Consider the following 25,365-nt stretch of genomic DNA (forward strand, 5'->3'; position numbering starts at 1 on the left):
TCTCACATATGGCGGCCGGCCCTTTTAATAGGGACTCGAATCTTCGCATGGAAGCCACCCGTGCCTAGCTTCCCCTGCAAGGAGAAGCACCCGTACACAATTCCATCCACGGGAAGACTCATGCCCAAGAAGCCATCTCCCATGTGCTTCCTGCCAACCATGACAACATTTGTGTCCACGACGACGGGGCCGAAACGGTACTGGTATTGAGCGGTTTTTTACAGTTTCATCGTCCAAATAAATTAGGTCCCATGCGTAGCGATCGTTTTGGTCCCCTTAAAAATAACATGTGCGGCGCACAAGTACCACATATACGTACCGTATCGTAAAAAATAGTGGTAGTTAAAAAGAATGATAGGATATTAGAAGTTTGTTGGGGAAGGAAACGGAGAAGGAAATGTTGTTGGAGTGCAGGAACCTGAAGGAAATGAATCCGAGAAGATAATCCTGTCGTGAAGGGATTTTGAAGTGGGTAGGGAAGAAAACCGTTGGGTTGGTCTTATACCGATCCACCAAAATCATCCTGCTGTCCAGTCATGGGAGGATATTTTCTTTTAGTTTTCATTCTCTCCTGGGCATGCTTACCTTTCACACATTAAGAGCAAGAACCACGGTGACTGAGGGATCAAATCTCCTAAAAAAACCCTTTGAAACCATATTGCAACCCGGTTTTGCTTCATCATCAAGCTGAGCCATCATATTGGTTTCACAAATATCCTGAGCGCCATTACCCTTCCTTCCACCAACCACATCTTTCTTCCCCTTGTCCTGCTCGGTGGAGCCACCACCAGACGAGTTCCCTGAACGTGAAATCCTCTGTGATCGATTCATTGCCAGATGCAGCTGCAACGCCAATTCCTCATCCAGCAATGCCGGATCACCACTTCCTCTCCCATCAGACCCATCGCCCCCAATGCCGGCGAGGGCAAGCACGTCCTTACCCCGCTTGGAAGCTGATTTCAGCTCCACAGCCTTCCTCACAGCGTTACCCCCAGCCACAGAGGTGGGATCCCTGGCGTAAGCCTCCAGATTCAGCCCCAAATTGGAGCCCCCGTTCTTAGATCTCAAGGTCGGGTAGCAATCTACAGAGAGGAAATTCTCCACATCGACGGGCTGGATCAGGGCCGTGCGGTGCTCCGCGGGAATGCAGGATTGGTGGACGCAGCGCTTGAAAAGTTCAATTGAGGACTACTTTTGTAATCTTTTGGTAAAGCTGTATGCGATTTTGCTCACTGTGAATGTTGTTTTTTTTGCTCTCGCACTATTCCAAGATGGTCACTGCTTTGTCTTTGTGTGTTTTCCACCACACTGGTATGAGATGTTCAAATGGGTCTATCTAACACATATCCATATAGGCATGATCTGGCTTAGTTTGGTAGGCTCATCAGTCACCGTACCATATCAGGCCAACTTAGGTACAATTACGAATCGGCGGCACGATGGGGTCCGGTGGAGGCACGGTATATGGACGGCCTAGCGGCATGATGGCACACGGTTGGCCTATCGGCATGGTTGAGCACGATCACTTCGCACTCCGGCGGTACTTCAAACATTAAAAAATAATAGCTATAAAATTAAAAAAAAATAGAGAAAATAAAAATAAAAATGAGCTTTATTCAATGGTTGACTCGTTAAAAATCTTTCTATAACCTATGGCTATGTTTCAAAAATTACATAGTTTCATTATAAACTTAGAATTTTGTTCGCAATGTTTAATATGTTTCCTTAAATGTTTCGTTTTATTTGTAGATCTAGTACCTAATTCATAGCTGGATATAGTACACTTAGCAAATCCTATATGTTCCTCATTAATTTCTCTAAAGAATGTTTTAAAATGTTGCCACACCCATGACCAAGCACACGATTTCACGGTCTTTTGATCCGTGAATTGAAATATGGAATTGATTTGTTGAAGTGGGCAAGCGCCTTTGGCTAGCAAGTAGAAAAGAAGAGATGGGTGGGTGATGGCTGATGGGAATGGGATCATGGGGAGTTTGGCATAGATGGAGGGTGGCAATTTATAGGCTAAGATGAGAGAGGGCGATGGGTCCTGGGTCGCTTTTGAAAAAAAAATAGAGAGACATAATTAATTCTAAAATGAGCTTTATTGATAGGTTGTCACATTACAAACTTTCAAGAGAGGCCGTCGCGACAAGGGTGGCACTCGGGGACCCCGACGGCGGCCGCGCCAGCGCCACCCTTATCGCGACGGCCTCCCTTGTAGCCGGTTGCTCCTCCCCAGTCGGGGGGGGGGGGGGGTTCGGGGCAGAGCCAGCCTGGGCTCTCGACTCAGGGATAGGGGAAGGCCACGGTTGCTCGGGAGACGTCCAGCCTCCTGGAGAGTCCTTGTGCAGCCTGGAACGAAAACAGATCAACACCCAGCCTAGAGACGAGCAAAACGAGCTCGAGGAAGAAAAGGGGGCTTACGTGGTTTTTGGCCCGCGGTACCGCCATCGGGACTGCGGGATCTAGAATTCTGGGGCCTTCGGTCTGGGTTCCGGCCTTCTCCTTTTCGGGGTAGGGCTCTGGCCCCCGGGCCGTTGTGAACTGGTCCCAGCATCCGCCCTGGAACCTGCTCCCGAGGGCTAGCCAGTTCGGCCGTCGGCCGTCGCGCTGCCAGCCGTCGGCCGAGGTTCTCGACGCAAGGATGACGGAGGTGATGGCGACGAAAGAGGACAAGGACAGTAGGGCGATGGGCGACCGGGGATGCTTCCCCTAGTCGCCCCGGCTTGGCGATCTGCCATTGTCAGCGGCAGCGCCCTGCCCTCCGTTGTCGTCTACCCTGGGAATATGCAGTGTCCCGGGGTCTCGGTGCCCCGTGCGATCCGTCGGCCCCTGGGCGTCAAAGGCCAGCATCGATTCCTGTAGAGTCGCCTGGCCCGGGTCTGAACAAAGCGCCAGGTCTTCGCGTGGCAGGACCGCCTGGGCAAGGTCTTCAACGTCGGTCACCACCTTGAGCAACACCGCCAGGGCCCCCTCGTCGAGGTTCCCGCCCTCGCCTATGCACGTCCTCATCACATCACGAGGCCCGGTGTACATCCAGCAGGACGAGCGTGTTCCCTCAAGGGGGCCAGCCGGCGGCATAGGAAGTCGGCGACCACCATTAGCGAGGTAAGCCCCGCTGAAAGTGCATCTAGGCCCCCTAAGTGGGTTTTAGCTTATTGATGACAAAATGATTAAGGATCTAATATGTTTATCTAAGTCATGAACAGGTCTTAGTCTAAATTGAGAAGATTTATGACGTTTGACACCCCTCAAAAAGAAAAGAGAAGTAATGAGGAGTACTCAATAGGATTTAAATTTTTCTATCTTTGAAATTGAGTCTACGATAGCCGCTCTATTAAGAGGGTTGCATTTGATTGCTTGTTTAGTGTCTCAATGCTCAAGATAACCTTTAGGACCAATAAGTTGAGAGACACACTCACCCACGGACACCAGGAAGTTAGACAGAAGTTCACTGGGTCCGGAGTCTCCGAGATAGACTCCGGCAGAAGGCGCTCGGTTCCGAATTTCTTTTTTCCCCGGAGTCTCCGGTGTTCACCGGATACTCCGGTGTTGGTGAGTTTTTAGGCCGGAGTCTCCGAGGGAGACTCCGCCAGAGGTCGCTCGGTTAAGCATTTATTTTTTGAAAAAAAGACCGGAGTCTCCGGTGTTCACCGGATACTCCGATAGGAGAAAATGTTTTTACCGGAGTCTCCGGAGACTCCGGCAAGGGTGGCTCGGTTAGTATTTATTCTTTTATTAAAAAGACCGGAGTCTCCGGTGTTCACCGGATACTCCGGTACCTGGAGAAGCCAGAGGGTCCGGCAAGTCTCCGGACTTTGTCTAAGTGGTAGCCCTGTCAGGACCGGAGACTCCGGTATTCATCGGAGACTCCGGCAACTTAACAGAACCGTTACGGCTAGTTCTGACACAGTTCTGTGACCGTTCTGATGCCGTTTTGGATTTTAGACCGGATACTTCGGTGTTCACCGGATACTCCAGGTTAGGTGTGTCAGAACAGTAACGGCTAGTTTTTTAGAGTGAGCTATATATACTTCCACACCCCCTAGCATTAATTGATTGCTGTTGCTGCTGAGCTCTACACTCATAAAGCCTTCCAAGAGCATTCAAAGTCCCTCCAAACATCTCTAGTGCTTAGTTTTATGCAAATTTAGTGAGATTGTGTTTGGAGTGAAGTTAAGACACTTGAGCATTGAGTTCTTCATCAAGCATTCGCTGTGATCATTTCTCTTGGAGCCTTGTGCTCCTAGACGGCAAGGTGTCACCCGTAGAGCACCCAATCTTTATGGAGTGCCACGGGAAGTTTGTAATCGACATCAATTTGATTAAAGAAATTCTAGCTTGATTTTTGTGGTCGCTAGAAGAGGATAGGGTTAGAAAAGACCCGGCTCTTTGTGAGCTCCTCAACATAGACGTAGGCACTTCTTTGTGAGGTGGCCGAACTCCGGGATAATTCCTTGTGTCTTCATTTGTGCAATTTACTTAAATTGTGTAGCTTTGAGATTTATCATACAATTAGTCTTAGTGATCATCTTGCTAGTAACTATTGTTGTTTAAGCTTTGTGCTATCAAGTAGAATTAGTATCTACTTTTAGTTTCTAGCTGTTCTCGTTAATTCTTAGTTGTTCTCGAGATCTTGTATAGACCGGAGACTCCGGACTAGACCGGATACTTCGGACCAGACCAGAGTATCCGGCATCTGTTTAATCCGCTGTTTAGTTTTATTTTTCAGAAAAGCCTATTCACCCCCCCCCCCTCTAGGAACTTTTAAGTACATTCACCCGCCCAGCGAGGTCTTCGATGCGGTTCAGCACTGGGCGCAGACGGGCATCCTCCTCGGGGGCGGACTCCCAAACCCGTTTGTTGGGCTCCGCCGGTGATCGGGGCAGCAGAAGGCGGTCATAGGGGCTGACGTCGATGTAGACCCAGTCCAAGCGCCAGTCGTCCCACTTGCTGAGCAGCACCTGCTGGATGTAGGTGTCGCCGGCACCCTCTCGTAGGAGGAAATTGCAGCAGCCCACAACCTCCACATCGTCCGACCCCTTCTTCTTCCCGGCCGCTCGGAGGATGAAGAAGTGCCGAAAGAGCGCCATAGATGACGACACCCCTATGAACATCTCGCAGAGGTGGGCGAAGACCGCCAGGATCACCACCGAATTCGGGCTCAGGTGGGCCAACTGGACGACGTAAGTGTCCAGCACTTGCATGAAGAACGTTGAAAACGGCGGCACCAGACTGGCAGCCACGAAGGAGGCAAAGATGACGATCTGCCCGGGCCCACGCGGGGTGGGTGGATGGGTGGCCGGCGTCACCACCGATGCTCCCCGCTGGCCAGCCCTGACCATAAGCTTCCGCACCTTCTCCACGCCCTCCTCGTTCAAAAGGCGGGATTTTGGCATAATGCCACCGATGTTCGACGCTACCCGACGGTTGCCTCTTGCCCTTGGCATTTTCAGAGGTGGGAAGTGCGCTGGAGGTGGCTGGAGTCAGAGTGCACTGAAGGCTGAAGAGAAGTCTCCCAATGCTCAAGAATAACAACGGCAAGAATGGTGATTGAGGAAGGTAATGGTCCATTGCCTCTCCCCTTTTCTATCGCTGGGAGTTCAAACGCCTTATTCCTTGGTGCAATAAGTGAGGCACGCCTTCCTCGATCCTCGCAGAGGCCTGGGGTGTCTCCCGCCTCATCATCGTCTTCCTCGAAATTCGAAAGGGCACGCGCCCTTTCGGCTCCTCCTTGGGTTATACCAAGAGCTTGGGTCTAAAAGTTGCAATGCCCGCAAAGACTTAGGCACCGAGCGACAGAAAGCCATATGGCACCAATGCTGTGATCGGCCTCGAAGAAATAGGGCCTCACCCTTAGTCTCTGGACCATCACCTGCCGATGGGCCCGGGGGCTGCTGTCGGTGATATGGGATCCAGGGGTTCCCGAGTCCTGAGGCCAGAACAGCGCAGTGCCACATGGAGCCGCCTACCCTCGGGGACCATCTCCCCGAGGGCCCCAGGGAAGCCAGGTCCGGGAGCGGGTGCTCGGGGCCAAGAACAGTTGGTCCCCGAGTACTCAGAGCGCCCTGAGGACCCGAGAAGAGCCAGGTCCGGGAGTGGGCGCTCGGGGCTAAGAGTAGTTGGTCCCCGAGTACCCAAAGCGCCCTGAGGACCTGAGAAGAGCCAGGTCCAGGAGTGGGCGCTCGGGGCCAAGGCCAGTTGGTCCCCGAGTACCCAGAGTGTCCCAAGGACCCGGGAAGAGCAAGGTCTGGGACTGGGCGCTCGGAGAAAAGAACAGTTGGTCCCCGAGTCCCAGAGTGCCCCGAGGACCCGAGGGAAGCAAGGTCCGGGGCTGGGCGCTCGGGGCCAAGAACAGTTGGTCCCCGAGCACCCAGAGAGCCCCGAGCACCCGGCAAGCCCCATGCCGGTGGACCCCGTAGGGACTCCACGATGAGGTGTCGGTCGGTGGGAGACCCGATGCTGCATTTAATGGGGAGCGTGGCCGGTCACATCCAACCACTCTCCCCCACACCTGCCGTACTGAATACGCTAGTCCCTGCCGCCGCCTGGCAGGAAGGTGTGGGCACAATTAATGCAGCGGGTCCCATCGCATGTCCCCTCGCGAGGCCCATAAAGAAAGATGGCCTGAAGATATCTTCGATGGGCTTGAGGCTTATCGCTTATCGTCCTGTTGCATCAGACCGTGTCAGACCTACTCTGACCAGACGGGCATGAGAAGGTACTCAGAGGCTGGCCGGTGGGCGCCCCTGAAGACCGATGGGACCGTCCGAGGGATGTATTTTCAACCCTCTGTAACATCAACTGTAGACCCATGAATGGTCGCTTTCCATTTATTGTTTACGGGAACTTGGGCTCTCGTTCTGGGCACCTCCTGGAGGGCCTCCCCCGGTAGATAAAAGGGGGGGAGGGAGCACCTTGTAATAGAGGGGCAAAAGATACAAAGAGGGACCGGGTAACACAGCTGATAGAAGAGCAGAAGCTAGAGATAGAAAAAAGGATCTGGAGATCGATAGAGATCCAGAGAAAGGCATTCGAAGAGCATTGATAACATACTAGACACACAGGAGTAGGGTATTACGTCTCCGTGCGGCCTGAACCTGTTTAAACCCTTGGTGCATTCATTACTACTAGCCAACAACGATTCATCCCACCTAAGTCCCACACGCATTAACCCCACGTACGAGGTAGTTCCAGGACCAGCCCCCGGCCGAATCTCAAAGGGGGTCCCTCAGGATCCCTGCTTGCGGTGTTCATCCACCGACACAAACCTTTCTAGCAGAGAGGGGCGAATTGGACTGCTAAAAAATTTATTCATACCGAATTCTATAATAAGTAGCAAACTTAGCTTAGATGAATTGAAATACGACTACACAATCAAACTAGATAGAAGCATGAAAACCATGTAAGCTAGAACACAAAATAAATATGAAAAGTAAAGCTTGTAAGTAGGTAAAATGTTCAAATATAAATACAGGAAGTAGGGAGATGGACAAAAAAAAAACACCGATTTTTTACCGAAGTATCGAAAAGTTGGCACTCCCTTCTAGTCCACGTTGTAGCATCCACAAAGGATATCGCTCTCCTTTGAGTCACAAAGTCTCAAGTGCTTACTCATGATTGTCAATTCTCCATCTCCGGATTTGCGGACATCAAACCAAGCACATAGCTCTTCTTGGGGCTCCCATAAGAACTCCAAGAGCTCACCGAGACACCTCCAATCACCAAATATCGGCTAGGTATTACCAACTAACAAGAGTAATAAATCAATAGCTTCACTTGATCAAGATAAGCCTAGACTACAGCTAGATATACCCTTGCTACTCTTCAAGCACTAAAGATGTCCTTAACCTTCAATTAAGAACTTTGGAATTCACTTAAGTGCACTCTCTTGCTTCTTGATGACACACACAGTGTATGAGCTCTTCTGGGGTCGTAAGTAAGCCAACTAAAACCAAGTGAGTGGGTATTTATATGCTAGAGATCCAAATATAACTGTTGCCTAACAACCCACTTTTTCTGTTAACACCGGATGATCTGGTGAGTATCTCCTCACAATCACCAAACAATCCAGTGAGTACAACTTTCAAAATCACATTGTGATAGCTGTCATTAGCCGTTACTGCTAATAATAGTCTGGTAGGTATCCAGTGAGCACACCTTTAACACCGGACTATCTGGTCAGTTGACCTCTAATTTTTAAACAATTGCAACCTTCTCTGAAAAATTGCTCCGGTGCTTGTTTTGTCCATCACCGGGCTATCCAGTGAACTCAACAATTTTAAACTGTCCGAAGCAATTTCTCTACAAAAATTAGTCTGGTGATTCCTCTTTGCCTTTACTAGACAATCCGGTGAGTGTAGCTTCTTCTGGAACCAAAAATTTCTCTTTGCAAGAAAAGCTCTGGTGCTCTCATGGGGGTAACACCAGACAATCTGGTGCAACACTTCAAAAATTTCAGGACACATGCCACCAAAATGGTTCCGGTGATGCCTGCATGTTAATCATTGGACCAGCTCGCAACTGATGACCCGTACACTGAAAAAGGAATGAGAACATCCTAGCGTTGTTCTCCTTGTTTGTCTAAAGCGCTGCAAACATGGTCTGTTGTTGCTGCTAGAGTGACTGCATGACCATCATTTGCTGCTCTGCTGGCGAAGCATATAAGCCTGAAGCTTCGCTTGCATCTCTGCCTAGGCTGCCATTTGCAGCTACATCATCATCTGTTGCTGCTGCATCTGCTGAAGAACGAGGGTAAACTCTGAAGGTGGTGCAGCAGGAGATAAAGAAGGTGTCATCTCAGGTGCTGAAGAGAGTGGAACTGAGGTCTTCAGTGCAGCCTAAGAAGAACCTCCTGCCTCGGTGTCATGAGACCTAGCGACTAGAGGGAAGTACTCGACATCCTCCGAGTCTAGTCACTATCGTTGTCTATGTCAAAGAGGGCATCAGGGAGCTCTGCCTCAGCCTCTACTAGGGTATAAGGGGAAACCACTCATGGATCGTCACAAATCTAAGTTTTCTTTTTATATTTGGTGACTTGTAAGAGGTCAAGTCACGCAAACGGATCCCTCCCTGGGGCTGAGGCTGCTCTATCTGCTCTGGCTAAAACTGTTCCTCCTCCTCCTCCTCTAGCTCTGGCTCCCGATGAACCCTCTTCTGGCTGCCTATTGACCAGAAGGCGTCACACCCATCCCCGTGGCAAAACGGGTGCGGGTGGACCGACGAGGAGGTGAAGCGACGTCTCTGAGCTCAAAACCTCATTGAGCGTCTGTTGTATCTACCACTACAATGGCATGATCAATCTTTTTCTGAGCCTTTTACTTCTTCTTCAGCTACTCAACAGCCTTGCCCTTGCCATTATCATTGTGCTCATGACCCATCTGACGGATACAATGATGATAACAAGGTAAGAGAGCACTTCGGGTTTTAAGGATTTAAAATGAGATTACGTGAAATTGAACCCTAAGCATGAAATTGATATGAATTGGGATGAACAGGCTATGGATTTGAGATAGAGACATTGGAAATTGACCAACTTCAAGAAATTGACTTCAAATTTCAACAAATTTATCAGATTTGGCATGAATTTGAGGTAAATTTGCACAAATTCGCTCAAATTTTGAAAGAATTTATCGATTCAAGCACAAACTTTAATCGACATGACCCTAACTCAGAACAATTTAAAGGATTTGCAATACATTGTAGAAAATTTGCACCGAATTGATCCAAATTTGATGAAATTTGTATCTAGGGTTTGCAAAATTGAGGAATCTGCCGAATATGTGTTCACCATAGTGAAATTGAGAGAGAGGTCGATGGTGAGAGAGGAGCTCGATAGCTGGCGGCACTGGACAGTGGCGGTGGTGGCTCTGGGCTTGGCAACGGCTGCTCAGGGTGGCGTGGCTACTACGATGGAGCGGTGGTGAGCTGACGGCAGTGAACGGTGGTGAGGGCGCAAGGTGCACGGGCGGCGACAACGAGTGGCGATCTGGGCAGCATGGAAGCACATCGATGATGGCGAGAGGTGAGGGTGTACGAGCGGCACTGATCGGGAACAGAGAAGAGAGCCGACCGAGAAGAGCACTTATATGACAGGTGGGTCTCACAAAATTTGCATGCACCGAAAGGTCTGGTGAAGCTTAGACGTAGCTCCGGACAAGGCACTGGACAAAAATTTGCAGAGAGCCTTTCAACCTTTAGTCAAAACCAAACTCAAGCATTGGATGGTCCAGTGTGATTACACTGAACACCGGACAAACTCTCGAAGAATTTTCAAAACTCAACAACGGATACTTCGGTGACACTACATTGACCATCAGACTAAATCTCAGACCTTTTGATTTTCACTGCCACTGACTGAATACTGAAAGGTCCAGTCCAGAACACTTTGCCAACACCGGACCTTTTTCTGAGTGAAATTCCATTTGCAAACACCGGATTAACCGTTGATTCTAAACTGATCACTGGACACATGCACCGGACCTTTACATAGGAAAGATGATTTGGTAGAACTAAAGACCAGATGATCCGTTGAAAAGAAAGGAAGGAGCACCAGATCATCCGATGAGAAGGAAAAACTCACTGTTGAACTAAAATTTCTCACTAAGTCCAAACTTCGAACAAACACACAACAAAAATACATGTTTGGAATTGTTTGAGTGAAATCCTTACCCTCTCAAACACTCATTTGCAAATAGTTACCAAAGCAGCTATAACATATATAATTTTTCAAAAGACAATAAAAACCAAATAAAAAGGAGGGAGAAAACTCCAAGGAAATATATAAGTCATATTTCCTATAAACTTAAATATTAAGACTTTAAATTCATTAGGACATGACTCAATAGGCATTAAGCACTTACGTCTACCTAATCACACTTACTAAGGTGTATGTTTACATCAAGAGCAAACACACAATCTCAAAGAGTGATATCCTCCTTTGTTACTCCATCGTCGATTTTATTTCTATCTCCATCCTTTCTCAGCTCTCTATATGTAGAATACTCAACCGCTCATCACCATCATATGCAGAACTTCTAGAAAGGGATGGCACCACCAACCACCAATCCGGCCCAGGTGCCAGAAGGAGTTGTAGTGTCGTCGTCGAACATTGAAGAAGGTAGCCTAAGCCACTACCTCAATCTAGACCAAATAAATGCGAGGCGATGAGGTAATTCATAAGTTGAAGAATGCATATTTTTGACATATTATTGTATAGGTTCTTAATATCTTTTTTTTCTTATACGCAAATGCCTGATGCTCCTGAGGGTCATGACAATGAGCAATCCCAGGAGTGACATCATGCCCGAGGTCCCTCAAAGATGCTTACATGACGATTTGTGATCACGGATATCTCACCAGCAGGGAAGTCAACTATACCAAAGAGAATTCTAGGACCATACAAGTCAGTCTGTGGTATAGCTATTAAGGATCATGTGTCCATCAGCTACAAATTGTAGACTGGCGAACGAGGTGATCCGCACATGGTTCCTGATTCAATCAAGAATGACACCTTGTGACCTAAGATATTAGAGAGGTTCAAGTTCCCTATAGAGACAGATATGAACGTAGTTAAGCATAAGGTGCTAATGTTTATGGGCCTTTCATTTAAGAATTAGAAGGGCACACTGAAAAAAACCTATGTGCAGAAAGGTACAATGCTAGATTTTAGCAAATGGCTGCAATTGGAAGATCATTGGTAAGCCTTTGTGAAGTACAAGTTGTCGGAAGAAGCACAGAGGTTGAGTGAGGTGAACAAAGCAAACTTGAAGAAGAACCTCTATACCCACAAAGTCGGTAGTCGTGGGTACGTGAGGAAAGAACGACAGTGGCAACAATAGCTAGATGAACTATGAGAGAGAGGTGTTAAACCTCAGACGGATGGCTGGAGCGAACGATTTATGCGCTTCCTTCTTGGGAGGGGTGCTACTTGTCTGATGGAAGCTTATGTTGTACGACCTCCAAAGACCAGGAAGTGATGCAAACTCTTGCAAAAAAGCTTGTGAAAGCTCACGAACAGTCTACACAAGGCTCTTTCAAGCAAGACAAGGATAGAGACGATCTCACCTTGGCACTGGGAAACAAGAAGCACGATGGTCACACACGGGGCGTTGGGTGATGGGTTGGAGATATGGATTCCTAGGTAACGTTGACAGTTACAAGAGTCGAAAGAGATCCCAAGCAGAGCGAGATACAGAACGAGAGGCACAACCAGCTAGGATGATGGAAATGCTTGAACAAGTGCTGCAAAAGGAGAGAGAACATACAGAGGAAAAGATAGCATAAACAATACAGCAAGCCCTCTTATGTCAACGGGGCGCCATTGTGAGTGAACAGAAATGGCCGGCAGCATCTCCTAATGTTGCGCGCTCCAGCCCTGATGGTCGTCAGAGTAGCTGTGCATCCGTGGGAGTTCCGGGAGCTAACCCCATCACTTATCCCATGGACCTTATAACAGTACAAAGACCATATGAACTACATATTGATGCTAGAAACATTACCATCAAGGTGGCTTCCAGCGTGGCTTATCCCCGTGGCTCCTATGAACATTTGCACGGACGTCCAATACCAGAGAGCTACACCGTGGTCGAAGTAGATGAGGCAGTTGACCAGTATCATTATGTTGAGGTGGACTACCCCGCAGAGGAGGGGGTGAACACTATAGAAGAGAACGAGCACACATTCATCGCGTGAGAGACTAGCCTGTCAGCTATGCACTATAGAGGAGCAAGAAATAGTGTCTCGTAAGCGTGTCTAGGAGAAGGACGACGAGAGGCTGGCCCGTCAGTGTCCTATGGATGAGCATGAGAGGGTGGCCCATCAATGCGCTACGGAGGAGACCAAAGGCTCAAACCATAGTGGCGTTCAGACGTCCGACTTTGATGTCTTTGACACATCGGTGAGCCTGGTGCATAGGCAACACTACGGTTGATCAAGCGTGGTTGAGTCTTTCGCTCCACCGCCATCGGCCCCTTGGCATCCCTAGACGTACACATGCCATCAGCCATCCGTGCGGAGACACGATCCTCATTGCTGGAGAGGTAGAGTGATGCTGAACTAGCCCAACTCGACTAACTTTTTAGGGGGGGTGACCTGTGAGAACTATTATGTATATATGTGTGTTTATCGATTCCCAACACCTTCATTGTACGACATGAATTACTATGTATTAGTGAAGGTGCCTTCATTATATATTTACATTAAATATATATCTCATTGTATGCATATATTGAGAGGGAGAGAGACGGAGAGATCGAGGAGCGAGAGGAAGGACGGAGAGGATAGAGAGAGGGAGGACAGGGAGGAGAGGGGAGGGAGACAGGAGAGGCAAAACACTACCGGCTGAAGGCTCCAGCGGACAGTGATACCTTGGGAATCACTACCGGTTGAAACCACTAGTCAACAATGATTCCCAGGCATCACTGCCAGCTGAAACACTTTCACGGCCGGTCCTCCATGCCAGTAGTGATAGTCCCTAATTATCACTGCCCGTTACCCACTACTGACTTCAAAATCGGCAGTGAAGTGGGTTTTGGATCCAGCAATGATGGGGGGTTCTGCAGTAATGCACGAGGAGCCTACTTCAAGCCATAGATGGACTTGACAAGGCGACAGACGTGGTCATGAATGGACAAGTTGATGAAGCTAGATGGTTCCTCATAATAGACAGCCTTGGAGAGAGATTCATGGAGAAAGGAACTGTTGACGGGCCAGACACTTGCAGCCGCAAGGGAGAGCACAGTCCAAACCGTAGCGGTTTTGACAACTTGACTAAAGGTCTTGCCATAGTCGACGTCCGGTTGCTGGGAGAACCCACAAAGGACCCAACATGTCTTGTAGCAGTCGACGGAGCCGACGGGCTTGAATTTGTGCCGGTACACCCATTTACCTTAAACGACATTGGCATCGCATAGACGAGGGACAAGTTCCTACATGTTGTTGCCTGCAAAGCTGAAAATTCATCAATCATCACGGAAGGCCAATTGGCAACCTTAAGAGCCATGTGATAGCTCTTAGGAATGGGAGAGAGCCATTCTACGTGAAGGTTGAGCCAAATCACCGGCTTACGGATGCCTGCTTTGCCACAGTTTAGCATGCGATGTTCATTAGCAATAGGAGCAATAGGAGCAACAGGAGGAGGCGTGTGTGCGGTAAGAGCAGCAGGCACAGGCGGTATTGCAGATGCGGATATGAGTGGCTGAGCAGGCATGAGCATGGCATGCATTGCATGCGCTGGAGGGAATGGGAGCGGCTCAGTGGGTGTTGGCGTGGTGTGCACTGCAGTCACAGGGGGGGTTGGGGGTTGGAGCAACTCAGTGGGCGTGAGCGTGTGTGCATGGGCGTGCGGCAGGGTAACGAGCATGGCAAGTGGCACGGGCGCAGCGCGTGGTGTAGATTGGAAGGGCCACTGAGGAGCGACTGTTGAGCTAGAAAGAAGAACGAGATCATCCAAAAAGTAAAATTTAGAGGGAGAAGGTGGTGATTTTTCTGTGAAGAGAAAGGAATTCTCGTCGAACACAATGTGATGAGAGATGATTATGCGATTGGTGGAGAGGCCAAGACACTGGTAACTCTGATGATTGGAGGGGTAACCGAGGAACACAAAAGAGGTGGACCAAGGAGCGAGTTTGTGGAGGGCAGTGGTGGAAAGGTTAGAGTAGCAACAGCGTCTGAAAACTCGAAGATGATCAAATGAAGGGGAAGAGCCAAAAAGAGCTTTGTGAGGAGTTTTGGAGCATATTGATTTTGTGGGATGAAGGTTGAGTAGATGGGTGGCAGTGTGGAGAGCTTCTACCTAATAAATCGGTGGCACACTCACATGGAAAAGAAGTGAGCGGATGATCTTATTGGTAGAGCGAATAATACATTCGGCTTTGCCATTTTGCCAATGAGATGTATGGGCAAGACATGTGAAGGAAAGTGCCAAAAGAGAGAAGAAAGAGACGTGCAGTGGTGCTGTCGAAAATTCATGACCATTATCACATTGTAAGGATTGGACAGTGGTTGAGACAAAGAGGAAATGTCCACACATAGTGACTATAGTTGTCGAGAATGACGAGATAATACTTGTAACCAAAAACATTAGGTAGAGGGGATGTCCATAGGTCGCAGTGGAGAAGCTCAAAGGGATGAGTAGTGCGAGAGGTGGAGACATCAAAGGGAAGACGAATGTGTTTGCCAAGTTGACAAGCATGGCATAAAGATTCATTGATTGACTTTTTATTACATGGAATAGAAAAGGCACTTGCTAAGTGCGACAAAGCTTGGCTATTGGGATCTCCTAAGCAGTGATGCCACAATGTCGAAGATGACGTCGTGGCTAGGAAGCATGCGTTGTAGATGGTGGAAGGAATGGGTGCAAGTCGCCCTGGGTGTTGCACGTGATGATCTCGTTCTTGGTGCGAAGATCCTTCACAGAAAGACTGAAAGGATCAAATTCAATGGAACAATGATTATCATAAGTAAATTGGCGCACAAAAATAAATTTTTTGATAATACTAGGAGTGACCAGAACAATGTTTAAAGAAAATCAACGTGCTAGGGTGTAAAAAGAAGTGAAGCCAGAGTGGGCAACGAGAATAAAAGAGCCATTGCCAATAATGACATGAAGTGAGATTACTGGGATCGGAAGTCATGTGCGCATATGCGCCAGAATCCATGTACCAATTATTAGTAGTTGGAGGAGTCAACAACATGGTGCTAAAATGGTTCAACAGCTACTGCTGGTCAAAAGTGTATGTTGGTATGGAGTAGCTTAGGGAAGGAGTTGACACATTGGGAGGCGAGGGCGCGAAAGCATGGAACGCCAGCGTTGGGGGCTGTCCGAGAACTCCCTGGCCAGTGGGGCGAGGTATCGAGGACCATGGGTCAGGCCATATCTAAATGGACCCTGCCCATGGGTTCTAGAGAGACTGCAGGGGCGCCTTGCTAGAGGAGTTTGTGCCACTGGAGCCGTTGTTCCGATTGCCGCGGTTGCCATTGTTGTGGCTACGGTTGCGGTTAAAGTTGCCGCCATTGCCATAGTTCCCATTGGCATTGCTGTACGAGTGGCCACAATGGGTGTAGTTGCTGTCGGAGCCAGCGGATGAGGAGTTTTTGTTGCCACTGTTGGGGGAGTGATTGGCAACCAACACGGAGGCCAAAGGAGTGTTAGAGCTCTTTGTCTTCAATTTCTCAAGCATGAGCGCGGAGCAAACCTTGTGGAACGAAGGAACGGGATGTTGCATGGAGAGAAGCGTCCGCGTGTGGGAGAAGTGAGAGTTTAGCCTATGTATGGTCTTGAGGATGAGGCTCCGATCAGCAATGACGGTGCCGATGGTGGTGAGGTCATCAACGAGGGCCTTCTGCCGTCGACGATACTTGACGATGGATGATGTCCCTTGCATTAGGCTGTGGAACTCCTGCTCGAGGTAGATGGCACGTGTCTCAGTGTTGTCATGGAAGAGGCCCTCGATACGCATCTAGAGGGTGTACGTGGACGCGAAGGAGTCCAGAGGTCGAAGGAAACAGAGTTATAGAGCCACAACCGAACGAGGGCATCCAGATGAAGCCAGGCCGCATCGGGAGCGGTGTTGAAAGCCAGCACACGGATGTGGTCATCGAGCGTGTATTTTTGGAGAGCGAACTCGAACAACCCACGCCATGGAGAGTAGTTAATGGAGGAGAGATCAAGAGTGATGGGGACTAGAGTTTTGACGCTGGTGACGGTGACGGCGGCGACAAGGGCCTAGAGAGGCGTAGGCGGCAGTGTCTTCCTTTGTTGTGGCAGTAGCCTCCGCAAGCGCTAAGGTGTTGGAGCGTCAATGAAGAGGATCGGAATGCTAAACTGATACATAAAGGCGATCAGAATTGTCACACTTGTTGATTTCATTAGAGTCTATTAGCATATATGCAGTACAAGATGACTCGGTTAGAAAACTGAGTTATTACGTACCAAAAATATAGCCGGACAGATCGGTAACAAATCAAGCAAATTCACCTGGCCTTCCGTTGTTTCCTGGCGCTAATCACGAATGCTGCACGGGCACAGTTACGTGACATGCATGACACTGTTTACCTGGCGCGCATATTTAGTTTAACAATTAACAATTGGAGTTATCCCCTCCAATTATTGACCATCTTCCTTTCTTTCCATTCTTCCTAGGAGCTTCGCCCACCACGATCGCGAGTTTGGCTCATCCTTGTCCGCGCCTTCGGAACTTAACGAGGCAGAAATTTTCCAGAATTATTTTCATTTGGGTCTGTAGCTTCTTCTGTTTTCTTATCAAAATTTTAGTTCCTTTTCTTCAGTTTGATCTTCCATGATGCGCATCGAGTAAATAAAGGCCGTGAAGCAGACAGCGTGTGACCTTGGATCACAAAAGGTGTTCGTTGCTCTACTGTTTTCTTGTGAGCAGAAGTTTCAGGTTTGTCGGCCTCTGGCCACTGCTTCTAGTACAGAATTCGGTGCCCCGAGCACATGCGCCAATCTGTCACTCTGTCAGCGAATGACCGGACAACTAGAAAGCAGATGGTCTATGGCCTCTGGCTCTCGGCTCCACCCCAGGGTCTCAGCAGCCTGGCACGTTTCTGCTGACAAGCTACAAAATGCCAGTGGATATTTCTTTCCAAGTGTCTCTGTGCAGATGCAGTCATCCTAATCTCCTGCAATATATTTATGCGTTAGCCTCCTACCTGGAGGTGGCGCAAATATTTCATATGGTTAATCCTACTTCCACGAGTCAATGCCGGGATGAGAAAATCGGTTCGATGAACATACCATAAACAGTTTTCATAAACAGTACCCGTGACTTTCCTGTGCTAAGTCAGAAGAACCGGACGTCAATGGCATGTTATTGCTCTGTCAGAATTTCTCTGTTTATTTTTCTTACAGTAGCATTAGGAGCTCATGCCAAACTTAAGGTGCCTTGAATTTTCAGATTGGATTCTTGCGTGGTGCATGCGCTTTATAACACTAGTGGGAGTATATGATTAAGCCAATCTATCCGTTGTCCACAGGTTTTGCGGAACTAATATAATACATTAGTGTTGGTGTTGCACTGCACAGCCAAACGTTTCCAGATCACATGCACCTTATAGCAACTCCAACAGTACATCTATATTTCACCATCTATATCCTCATATGAATTACCATCTATAAAGATTCCTTCTCTATAATACTCCACCACTCCAACAGCACATCTATATTTCACCCTCTATATTCTCTCTCTTATTTTTTAATACTCGTAACGACTATATTTTTGTAACGGCTATATTTCTAACGGCTATTTCTCCAACGGCTATTTCTCCAACGGCTATTTTTTCAATGGTTATTTTTCCAACGGTTATTTTTCCAATGGCTATTTTTTTATATCTATATATGCAAGTCCATTTTTTCAGAAGTGAAAATAAATAAATCTGCACAACATCTGATGACTGGAACCGATAATAGATAAGCAAATGAGAGACATGCCAGGAAAAAAGAAGGAATTAGGCTAGCAATACAAGGGAAGACAATAATTATCAGCACGGATATGGAATGAGCAAAAAGTCATAAACATGATTGCACGATCACTTTGTAATACTTAAGTGTTCACGACCTTAGGTAACTGCTAAATCAATTGCGTATTAAAATATACAGTCAGATTAGAATCTGAAAACTAAATTAGATAGAATCCTTCACAAATAGTCCACACAACTTATAGTTCGCACAACAAATAGTTCATACCACAATGCAAATAGCACAACTAAAAAACATAATAATCTCAACCCGATGCGTTGTATTGTCGAGCAATGATCTCACCCTGCAAGCTCATATAATATTGTTGTTGTGGCCCACTCATACCACTAATATCTATGTTCATAATCCTCTCTTCATCATGCTTTCTCTGTTGATCTAGCTTTTATTGTTCTAGTGCTACCTTCTTTCTTTCTATTTTCTGCTTACTTTCTTCAAGTGCAATCATCTTTTCTTCCATTGCAAGTGCTCTCTCATAGCGAGCATCTTTCTTGGCCTCTTTCTTGTCTTCCCTCTCAATCTTTTTTGACCACACTTTATCCAATGCTAACATGACAGCACTACCATCTGAAGAGGCAGAACTTTTACCTCGTCGTAATCGTTCTTTCTCGACCTTCTTACCAATTGGTCTTCTTAATGGATCATGTTCAGGAGTACAAGCCTCAACTTCATCATCGTTGGAGGTCGTACCTGGAGATGAAGTACCCGGACTTGCATTGGAGGTCGTCTTTTGTTTTTTCTGAGATAATCTAGAAGTCCACTTTGGATGGTGCTCTAAGATTCTCCAGCAATGCAATAATCCAAATGATCTCCCTTTAGTATCTTCCGCTTGGTACAAAGTACATGTCTGAACAATCTGCAAGTGAAGATGTCTTATTAAACTTGCATACAACATATAAAGCTGTAAGAAAATTAAAGAGATAGGTGCATACCCTGTCTTGCGCTGTCATACCGCTTTTTCTTCTATTCTGAATCCAGTCATAACATCCACAAAACTTGTTAACCTGTATATCACATTCTTAATGAACTGAATAGGGAATATATGGCACAATATTTACAAAAATATATAGAGTAGCTAAACACAGTACTACACATTCATGGAGTATTCAGAGACTTGAATTTCAGAGCACAGAAAAGAAAGTACATTTGCTATCTTAGATAGTATGCAGGCAGCTTGTTTCTTTTTTGTTTTTTCAGGAAGCAGCTATCAATGACACAGGGAAAGAGAAATCATTCGTTGTCTGAAATTCGTTTTGGCAATATTGCTCCATCTGACGGGGAGACAGAATGAACGGAATATTGCTACTATTGGCAATGTACATTAACCTTTTTCCTACGAAATTTCAACACTGCTCAGCCAAAGCACATCAACTGGAAGTCTAGTTTCCCTGTTCAAATGCATTACCTCAAACGGCAAAACAAATCTGAACAATGAACATATGAAAAATTAACCCAGAAGGAAAGCAAAACAGAGGAAGAAACCACATCCCGGTAATTTGCTAACCTTACTGGAGAGAAGAAACACATGAATTGGTTTGATTCGGGCATCAAGTGGCCAGATCTGGGGAGGGGAAGGACCGAAGGAGCGGGAGTTTGATGGGGGCCGAACCTGTAGGAGAAATCGTTGGCGGATGGAGCGGCAACGGCACACCCGTAGCAGGAGAAAGCTCGCGGGGGCTCACAGGCAGCACGCCGGAGCTTCTGGTCCTCTGCCGGATGCGTATTTTTCCACCTACCGCTCTCCTCTCGCGACGAGGTGGAATGGGTAGCTGGTCAACGGGGAAGGGGAGGGAGGAAGGGGAGGAAGGCGGGAGTGAAGCGGCGGTTGCTCGATGGTGGCCGGGAGCACACGCTACATTTGGCGTGCGGTGAGGGTGTGATTTGGAGGGTCTGGTAAAATGGCGTGTGTGACAGCGTGTCCGTTGGAGCGTGATTTTTACGTAGCTCACGTTATTTTGGCTACGGAGGGTGTGATAGCGTGGCTCTTGGAGTTGCTCTTACTAAATTCAACCACCTCAGCGTGTTCGGATACCCACAGGTTCCACCGTTTTGCTGCAAATTTTGTGATCTGAATTGTCAATTAATTCGTATCACCAGGGGTTTTTTTTTTTTCTTTCGACGGTTTTACGATCCTGATCTTCGATATCGTCCTCTCTTCCCAAGCCAGTGTCGTGAAGAACAATTAATAAATTTGCAGAGCAGCCAGCAGGCACAGCACAGCTGAATCACGAACAGTATTTGGGGTTGGTCTCACGAAAAGAACACAGCATTCACTTCATTATTACGTTTTATTTCCATGCTCCCGTGCCGGACGATACGCGGCTCATAGACACGGCTTATTCATGTACCAGCTCGTACGTAGCCTCGCGCGCGGTAGGCACCAAGAACCGGACGCGCCTGCCCGGCCTCAGCGGCTGCGAGGTGCTCAGATGGAGATGCTGTTGGGGATGCCCTTGGCGGTGAGCCCGGCGGCGGCGCCCTTGTGGTCGGAGGTGTTTGGGTACAGCAGCATGTACGGGAACTCAGCGGGGCCGTTGCGGTTCTTGAGTTGCGGGTCGCGGTTCGCGCCCACCACCTTGCCCTCGATCTCCACCAGCCGGTCGCTGAACCGTTTGAACGCCTCCAGCGCCCTGGCGTCCGAGGTCCAATGCGGCGTGTCGCGCTGCCCGAGGTACACCTCGTCGGAGGAGTGCTTGGACAGCACCTCCAGCAGCGAGATGCCGATGATGGTCTGGATCTGGCTCGTGATGGTGTGGATGAAGGCCAGCTCCGGGTCGCGCCCCAGCTCCGCGTACGCCTCGGTCCCGGGCTCCGGCATGGGCCGACGGCTCACCGTCGGACGGTTAGGGAGGTACCCCGCGTACGGGTACTGCCCGAAGTTGACGGCCGCGTGCAGCGCCGACGCGATCCAGATGATGGTCGTGCAGGCGCTGGCCAGCTCCGACACGGCCTGCATCTTGGGCCACCACGGCGCGTCCTTGAGGTCGCCGTGCCCGACCTCGCGCACCTCTTTCCACCACTCCTGCAGCTCCGCGTCGCCCTGAAGCACGGCGTCGCTCGGGTAGTAGATCGCCAGGTACTCGCTCACCCACTGCTCGATCGCGTGCCAGATCGCCAGCCCGTCACTCGCGTACGGGTAGTCCTCGATCAGCAGCCGCACCTTGTACGGGCTCGACGGGTCCGCCACCGCCACGCCTCTGCATTCACGATTCATCAGCACGTACCAGCGATTAATAACGGTTCTTGATGCACGTCGACGTTCTTGATTCTAGCAGTGATCGATGCTTCTTACCTCTTGATGAGGTCGGCGGGAAGGCCCTGCTCGGTGAAGTTCCAGCTCTTGTACACGACGGAGGACATCCCCAGGGCGTACTTGGCCGGGAAGACGGTCATCTCGAAGATGCCGCCGCCGTTGATGAGCGTCTGCCGCGCCAGCGCGTTGATGGTCATCGTGTCGCGGTAGTGCGGGTGGAGGAGCTTGTGCACGGGGTGCGTCACGCTCAGCTGCCGATTCGTCGCGATCACGAACGGCTCCATCACCGCGTGTGTGTTCAGCCTGAGATCGATCGATTAATTCATTTCAGGATTAACTCGTTGTAAATTCACGTTCACGTCCAAGGAGACAGTACTGTTGTCAGTCGGTCCGTACCAGTGGCTGATGAGCTGGTGCCAGCCGGAGTCGTTGACGGCGACGTAGGCCTTGGCGAGCTGCCACACCCAGGCCTCGATGCCGCTCGACGACGGCGTGTAGACCTTGCTCTTGGCCGTGGTCAGGCCGCCCTGGATGTGCGGCTCGCTCAGCTCGATGGCGAGCGGCGCCAAGCTTCCGTCGCCGCGCAGGAAGAAGAGCGTTCTGGTGGCGTAGATGAAGTTGCCCTCCAGGTTGTTGACGTCGATCAGGAACGGCATGAACCGGTCGTGGTGGTCCAGGATGTAGAGCCTGTTGCCGTCCAGCGCCTGCTGCACGGTGAGGCCCTCGAGGTTCTTCTCGATGTGCCCCGCCGTGATGGTGCTGGTCTGGTCGCCGTACTTGCTGGGATCAAGCGTGCTTTTAGGTGGGAACTCCTGCAACCGACCGATCGAACAGAGAGAGTTGTGCATCAGGCGCATTTCATTTCAGGCTGGTGAAGCCATCCATTCATGCACGCTAGCATGCATCTTTGCAAAGAGTATAATTCTATCACCGTGAGGCGCGTGATCATCATCGGGTTGACGCCGGCGAGCACCTCCCGCGCGAACTCCTCGTCGGTCCTCCACGCATCCTTGTCCTCTGTTTTGCACACGCAACAATTAATCAGCTTGATTTTCGAGCAACCTCTCACTTGCACGTCCGTGACAGATGATTCATGCCTTTGATGATCTGCGGGATGGGGAGCTTGAGCAGGTAGTCGCCGCCGGCGGGGAGGAGATCCTTGACGAGCTGGAGCGGGAAGAGCCTGCGCATCTCCTCGAGGGCGGGGATATTGGGCAGCTTGAGCCCGCCCTCGTAGAGGTTGATGATGTCCTGGAACGAGTCGAACTCGCCGGGGGTTGTGTCCACGTACGTGCGCACCGCCGGCACGATGCCCTGCGTGATGGCCTTGATCGAGTACCCCAAAAAGTCCGACATCTTGAGGTGCCCGAACCGCTCGTCCCGCGGCACGTAGATCTGCTCCAACAGCGACAGCCGGCTCTCCGAGCTCGGGTCTGCATCAAGTCAAAGTCAGTCAACTCTGCAACAAGGACTCTGGCTGACAGTGGGCCCAGCTGACAGCGCAGTCAGCAAGATGGGCCCTGCTGACGGTGCGGGTATCTGGACCCACATGTCCTGGGAAGTGGAAATCCATTGCAGAGGGGAGAGGCGCGCACCGGTTTTTGTGTGCTTGCGGCCGGTGCGGCAGCGGCGAGGGTACGGGTGGTCCGCGGAGCCGCCGAGGACGGGGCGCGGGTTGCCGCGGTCGGGCTCGCCGAGGTCGTTGTAGACGTCGTAGCGGTACACGCGGTCGTGCTCCTGGTAGGGGCCCTGCTGATCGTCGCCGCGGAGGTTGCGGAGCTCGTCGTCGCGGTACGGCTTCAGCGCCGCCGGCATCTGGCTCGGCAGGTACGTCTGCGTCGTTTTGGTACAAAATTAAGGCGAAATCAAAATGTTGAGTGACTTTTGGCAAATAATCCTGATTGATTGATTTTTCTCAAAATATAAGCACATGTTAACAGCTGATTTGCTACCACTCAGCTTGTTTGAGATTTTGAGTTATTCCACAACTAAGACTTGACCAGACAAACTCGATCGTCATCATTCTCTAGATTTTTACCATGTCAAAGTAAACTTGAGTGCATTGGCATCCATCTTTATAAAAGTTCCTCGGGGCGATGGAACGAGGTCGTCGACGTGCACCATGAGCTGATGAGCCCATGACTCACGTGAACCCATATGCCTCTCTGTGTCAGAAGACCATTCTAGTAGTAGTCGCACATCACTCCCTTACCTACCGTTGCAGTTACACACTAGTAGCACCAGTTCATTAAAAATCTTCTTCACCGAACCATATCCTTTCCTACCTACGCCAATTAACATAGAAGACTGTACTAATAATGAATGATAATCCTTAAAAAAATCGGCCACTTGCCAATCACTGACAAGACTCATGATCATGGACGAAGACAAGAAGCGACCGATGGAGACTTACATCGTTGGCGAAGAAGACGCGGTTGTAGCGGTACTTGGCGACGGGGTAGACCCATGAGTTGGCGACGAAGGTGACGGTGCCGCGGCCGGGGACGTCGTCGAGGGTGATGGTCTTGAGTAAGAACTCGGCGTTGTGGTAGTTCTTGACGATGACGGCGCCCGGCACACCCAGCTTCTCCACCTCCCAGTCGAAGGTCACGCCGAACTTGGACTCGCCGGTCGTCAGCGACGGCAAGCTCGTCAGCCACTGCTCCAGGTTCGCCTCCGCGCCCACCCTGCCGCGGTTGCCGTTGTCTGCACACACGCGTTCCGCCGAGATTAGTTGGGTGCTTAACTGATAAAGAATCTAGTTCGAAGTAAATAATTTCGGATCTCTTGCTTTTGAGCTGCTACTGTGTCCTTTTTTACTTTATCGGAAGCATCCAGTGCTCTGCACCCGAGCTCGCTGTCCTTTTCTCGGTGTTGCTCTCTCTTCTTTCCATGTCCCGTCAAAGCTATGACCGAACTAGCCATGGCCGCCCACACAGTGCTTTGTATGGGGGAAATGGCACACACAGAAAGAACTTAAAAGAAACCGAGAACTTGAGAGATCGAGGGGAGAGACACGGGGAGCGTCCTGTGCTTACTGGGGTCGACGAGGGTGGAGCTGATGAGCTGGCAGGTGACGCCCTTGCCGAGGAATTCGCTGATGCCGTCGATAATGGTGGCGCCGAAGTCGTTGAGGTCGAGCACGTTCTTGCGCATGAGCACCACCGTGCCCTTAATCCGCGCATGCTTGTTCGCCCCCGTCAGCTCGCCGATGATCCCTCCAATCATCTTCACCCCCAACTAGCTAGAGCAGGTATTTACTACTATCGCGTTCGTTGGTGTGGATGGATGCGTGTGAGAGCAGGCAGAGCGAGCCGGGAATTTATAGCGCGCGAGGGAATGGAGCTGAAATACTGCCTCGTGTTGTGCGTGCAGTCCTGCCGGGCTCGTGACACTGCTGGATTGAGATCCTCTGCATTGACTTCTCCAATACGCTGCATTAAGTGAATACGTATCGTCTGATTAAAAACGGAGAGTTTAGATCATGCGCTACAGTAATATAAGAACAGTAGGTCATGTCGCTACAATAGATGTATCGCTGTTGCTGCAGTATTTACTACAATAATAACGATTAATTCATACAAGCTACTGTAGTTATTGACTTATTACACTG

At 49.4% G+C, this 25,365-nt stretch overlaps 3 protein-coding genes across 3 annotated transcripts; all 3 read right to left on the minus strand.

The window, feature by feature from the left end:
* Positions 1-588: 588 nt before the first annotated feature.
* LOC133914584 (uncharacterized) lies at positions 589-5,402 on the minus strand. The gene is made up of 2 exons (XM_062357662.1): positions 4,968-5,402; positions 589-1,188 (listed from the first exon to the last, which is right to left on the minus strand). The coding sequence occupies exons 1-2, from the start codon at positions 5,400-5,402 to the stop codon at positions 589-591; spliced, it is 1,035 nt and encodes a 344-aa protein (XP_062213646.1).
* Positions 5,403-15,905: 10,503 nt separating this feature from the next.
* Positions 15,906-16,463, minus strand: LOC133914585 (uncharacterized). The gene has a single exon (XM_062357663.1). The coding sequence runs from the start codon at positions 16,461-16,463 to the stop codon at positions 15,906-15,908; it is 558 nt and encodes a 185-aa protein (XP_062213647.1).
* A 4,257-nt stretch (positions 16,464-20,720) lies between these two features.
* On the minus strand, positions 20,721-25,117 carry LOC133915658 (putative linoleate 9S-lipoxygenase 3). The gene is made up of 8 exons (XM_062358895.1): positions 24,791-25,117; positions 24,166-24,458; positions 23,348-23,585; positions 22,850-23,185; positions 22,684-22,769; positions 22,149-22,564; positions 21,792-22,055; positions 20,721-21,696 (listed from the first exon to the last, which is right to left on the minus strand). The coding sequence occupies exons 1-8, from the start codon at positions 24,978-24,980 to the stop codon at positions 20,925-20,927; spliced, it is 2,595 nt and encodes an 864-aa protein (XP_062214879.1). The 5' UTR covers positions 24,981-25,117; the 3' UTR covers positions 20,721-20,924.
* Positions 25,118-25,365: the final 248 nt, after the last annotated feature.

The sequence above is a fragment of the Phragmites australis genome, chromosome 4 (assembly GCF_958298935.1).
Source record: "Phragmites australis chromosome 4, lpPhrAust1.1, whole genome shotgun sequence".
Classification (NCBI taxonomy): Eukaryota; Viridiplantae; Streptophyta; class Magnoliopsida; order Poales; family Poaceae; genus Phragmites; species Phragmites australis.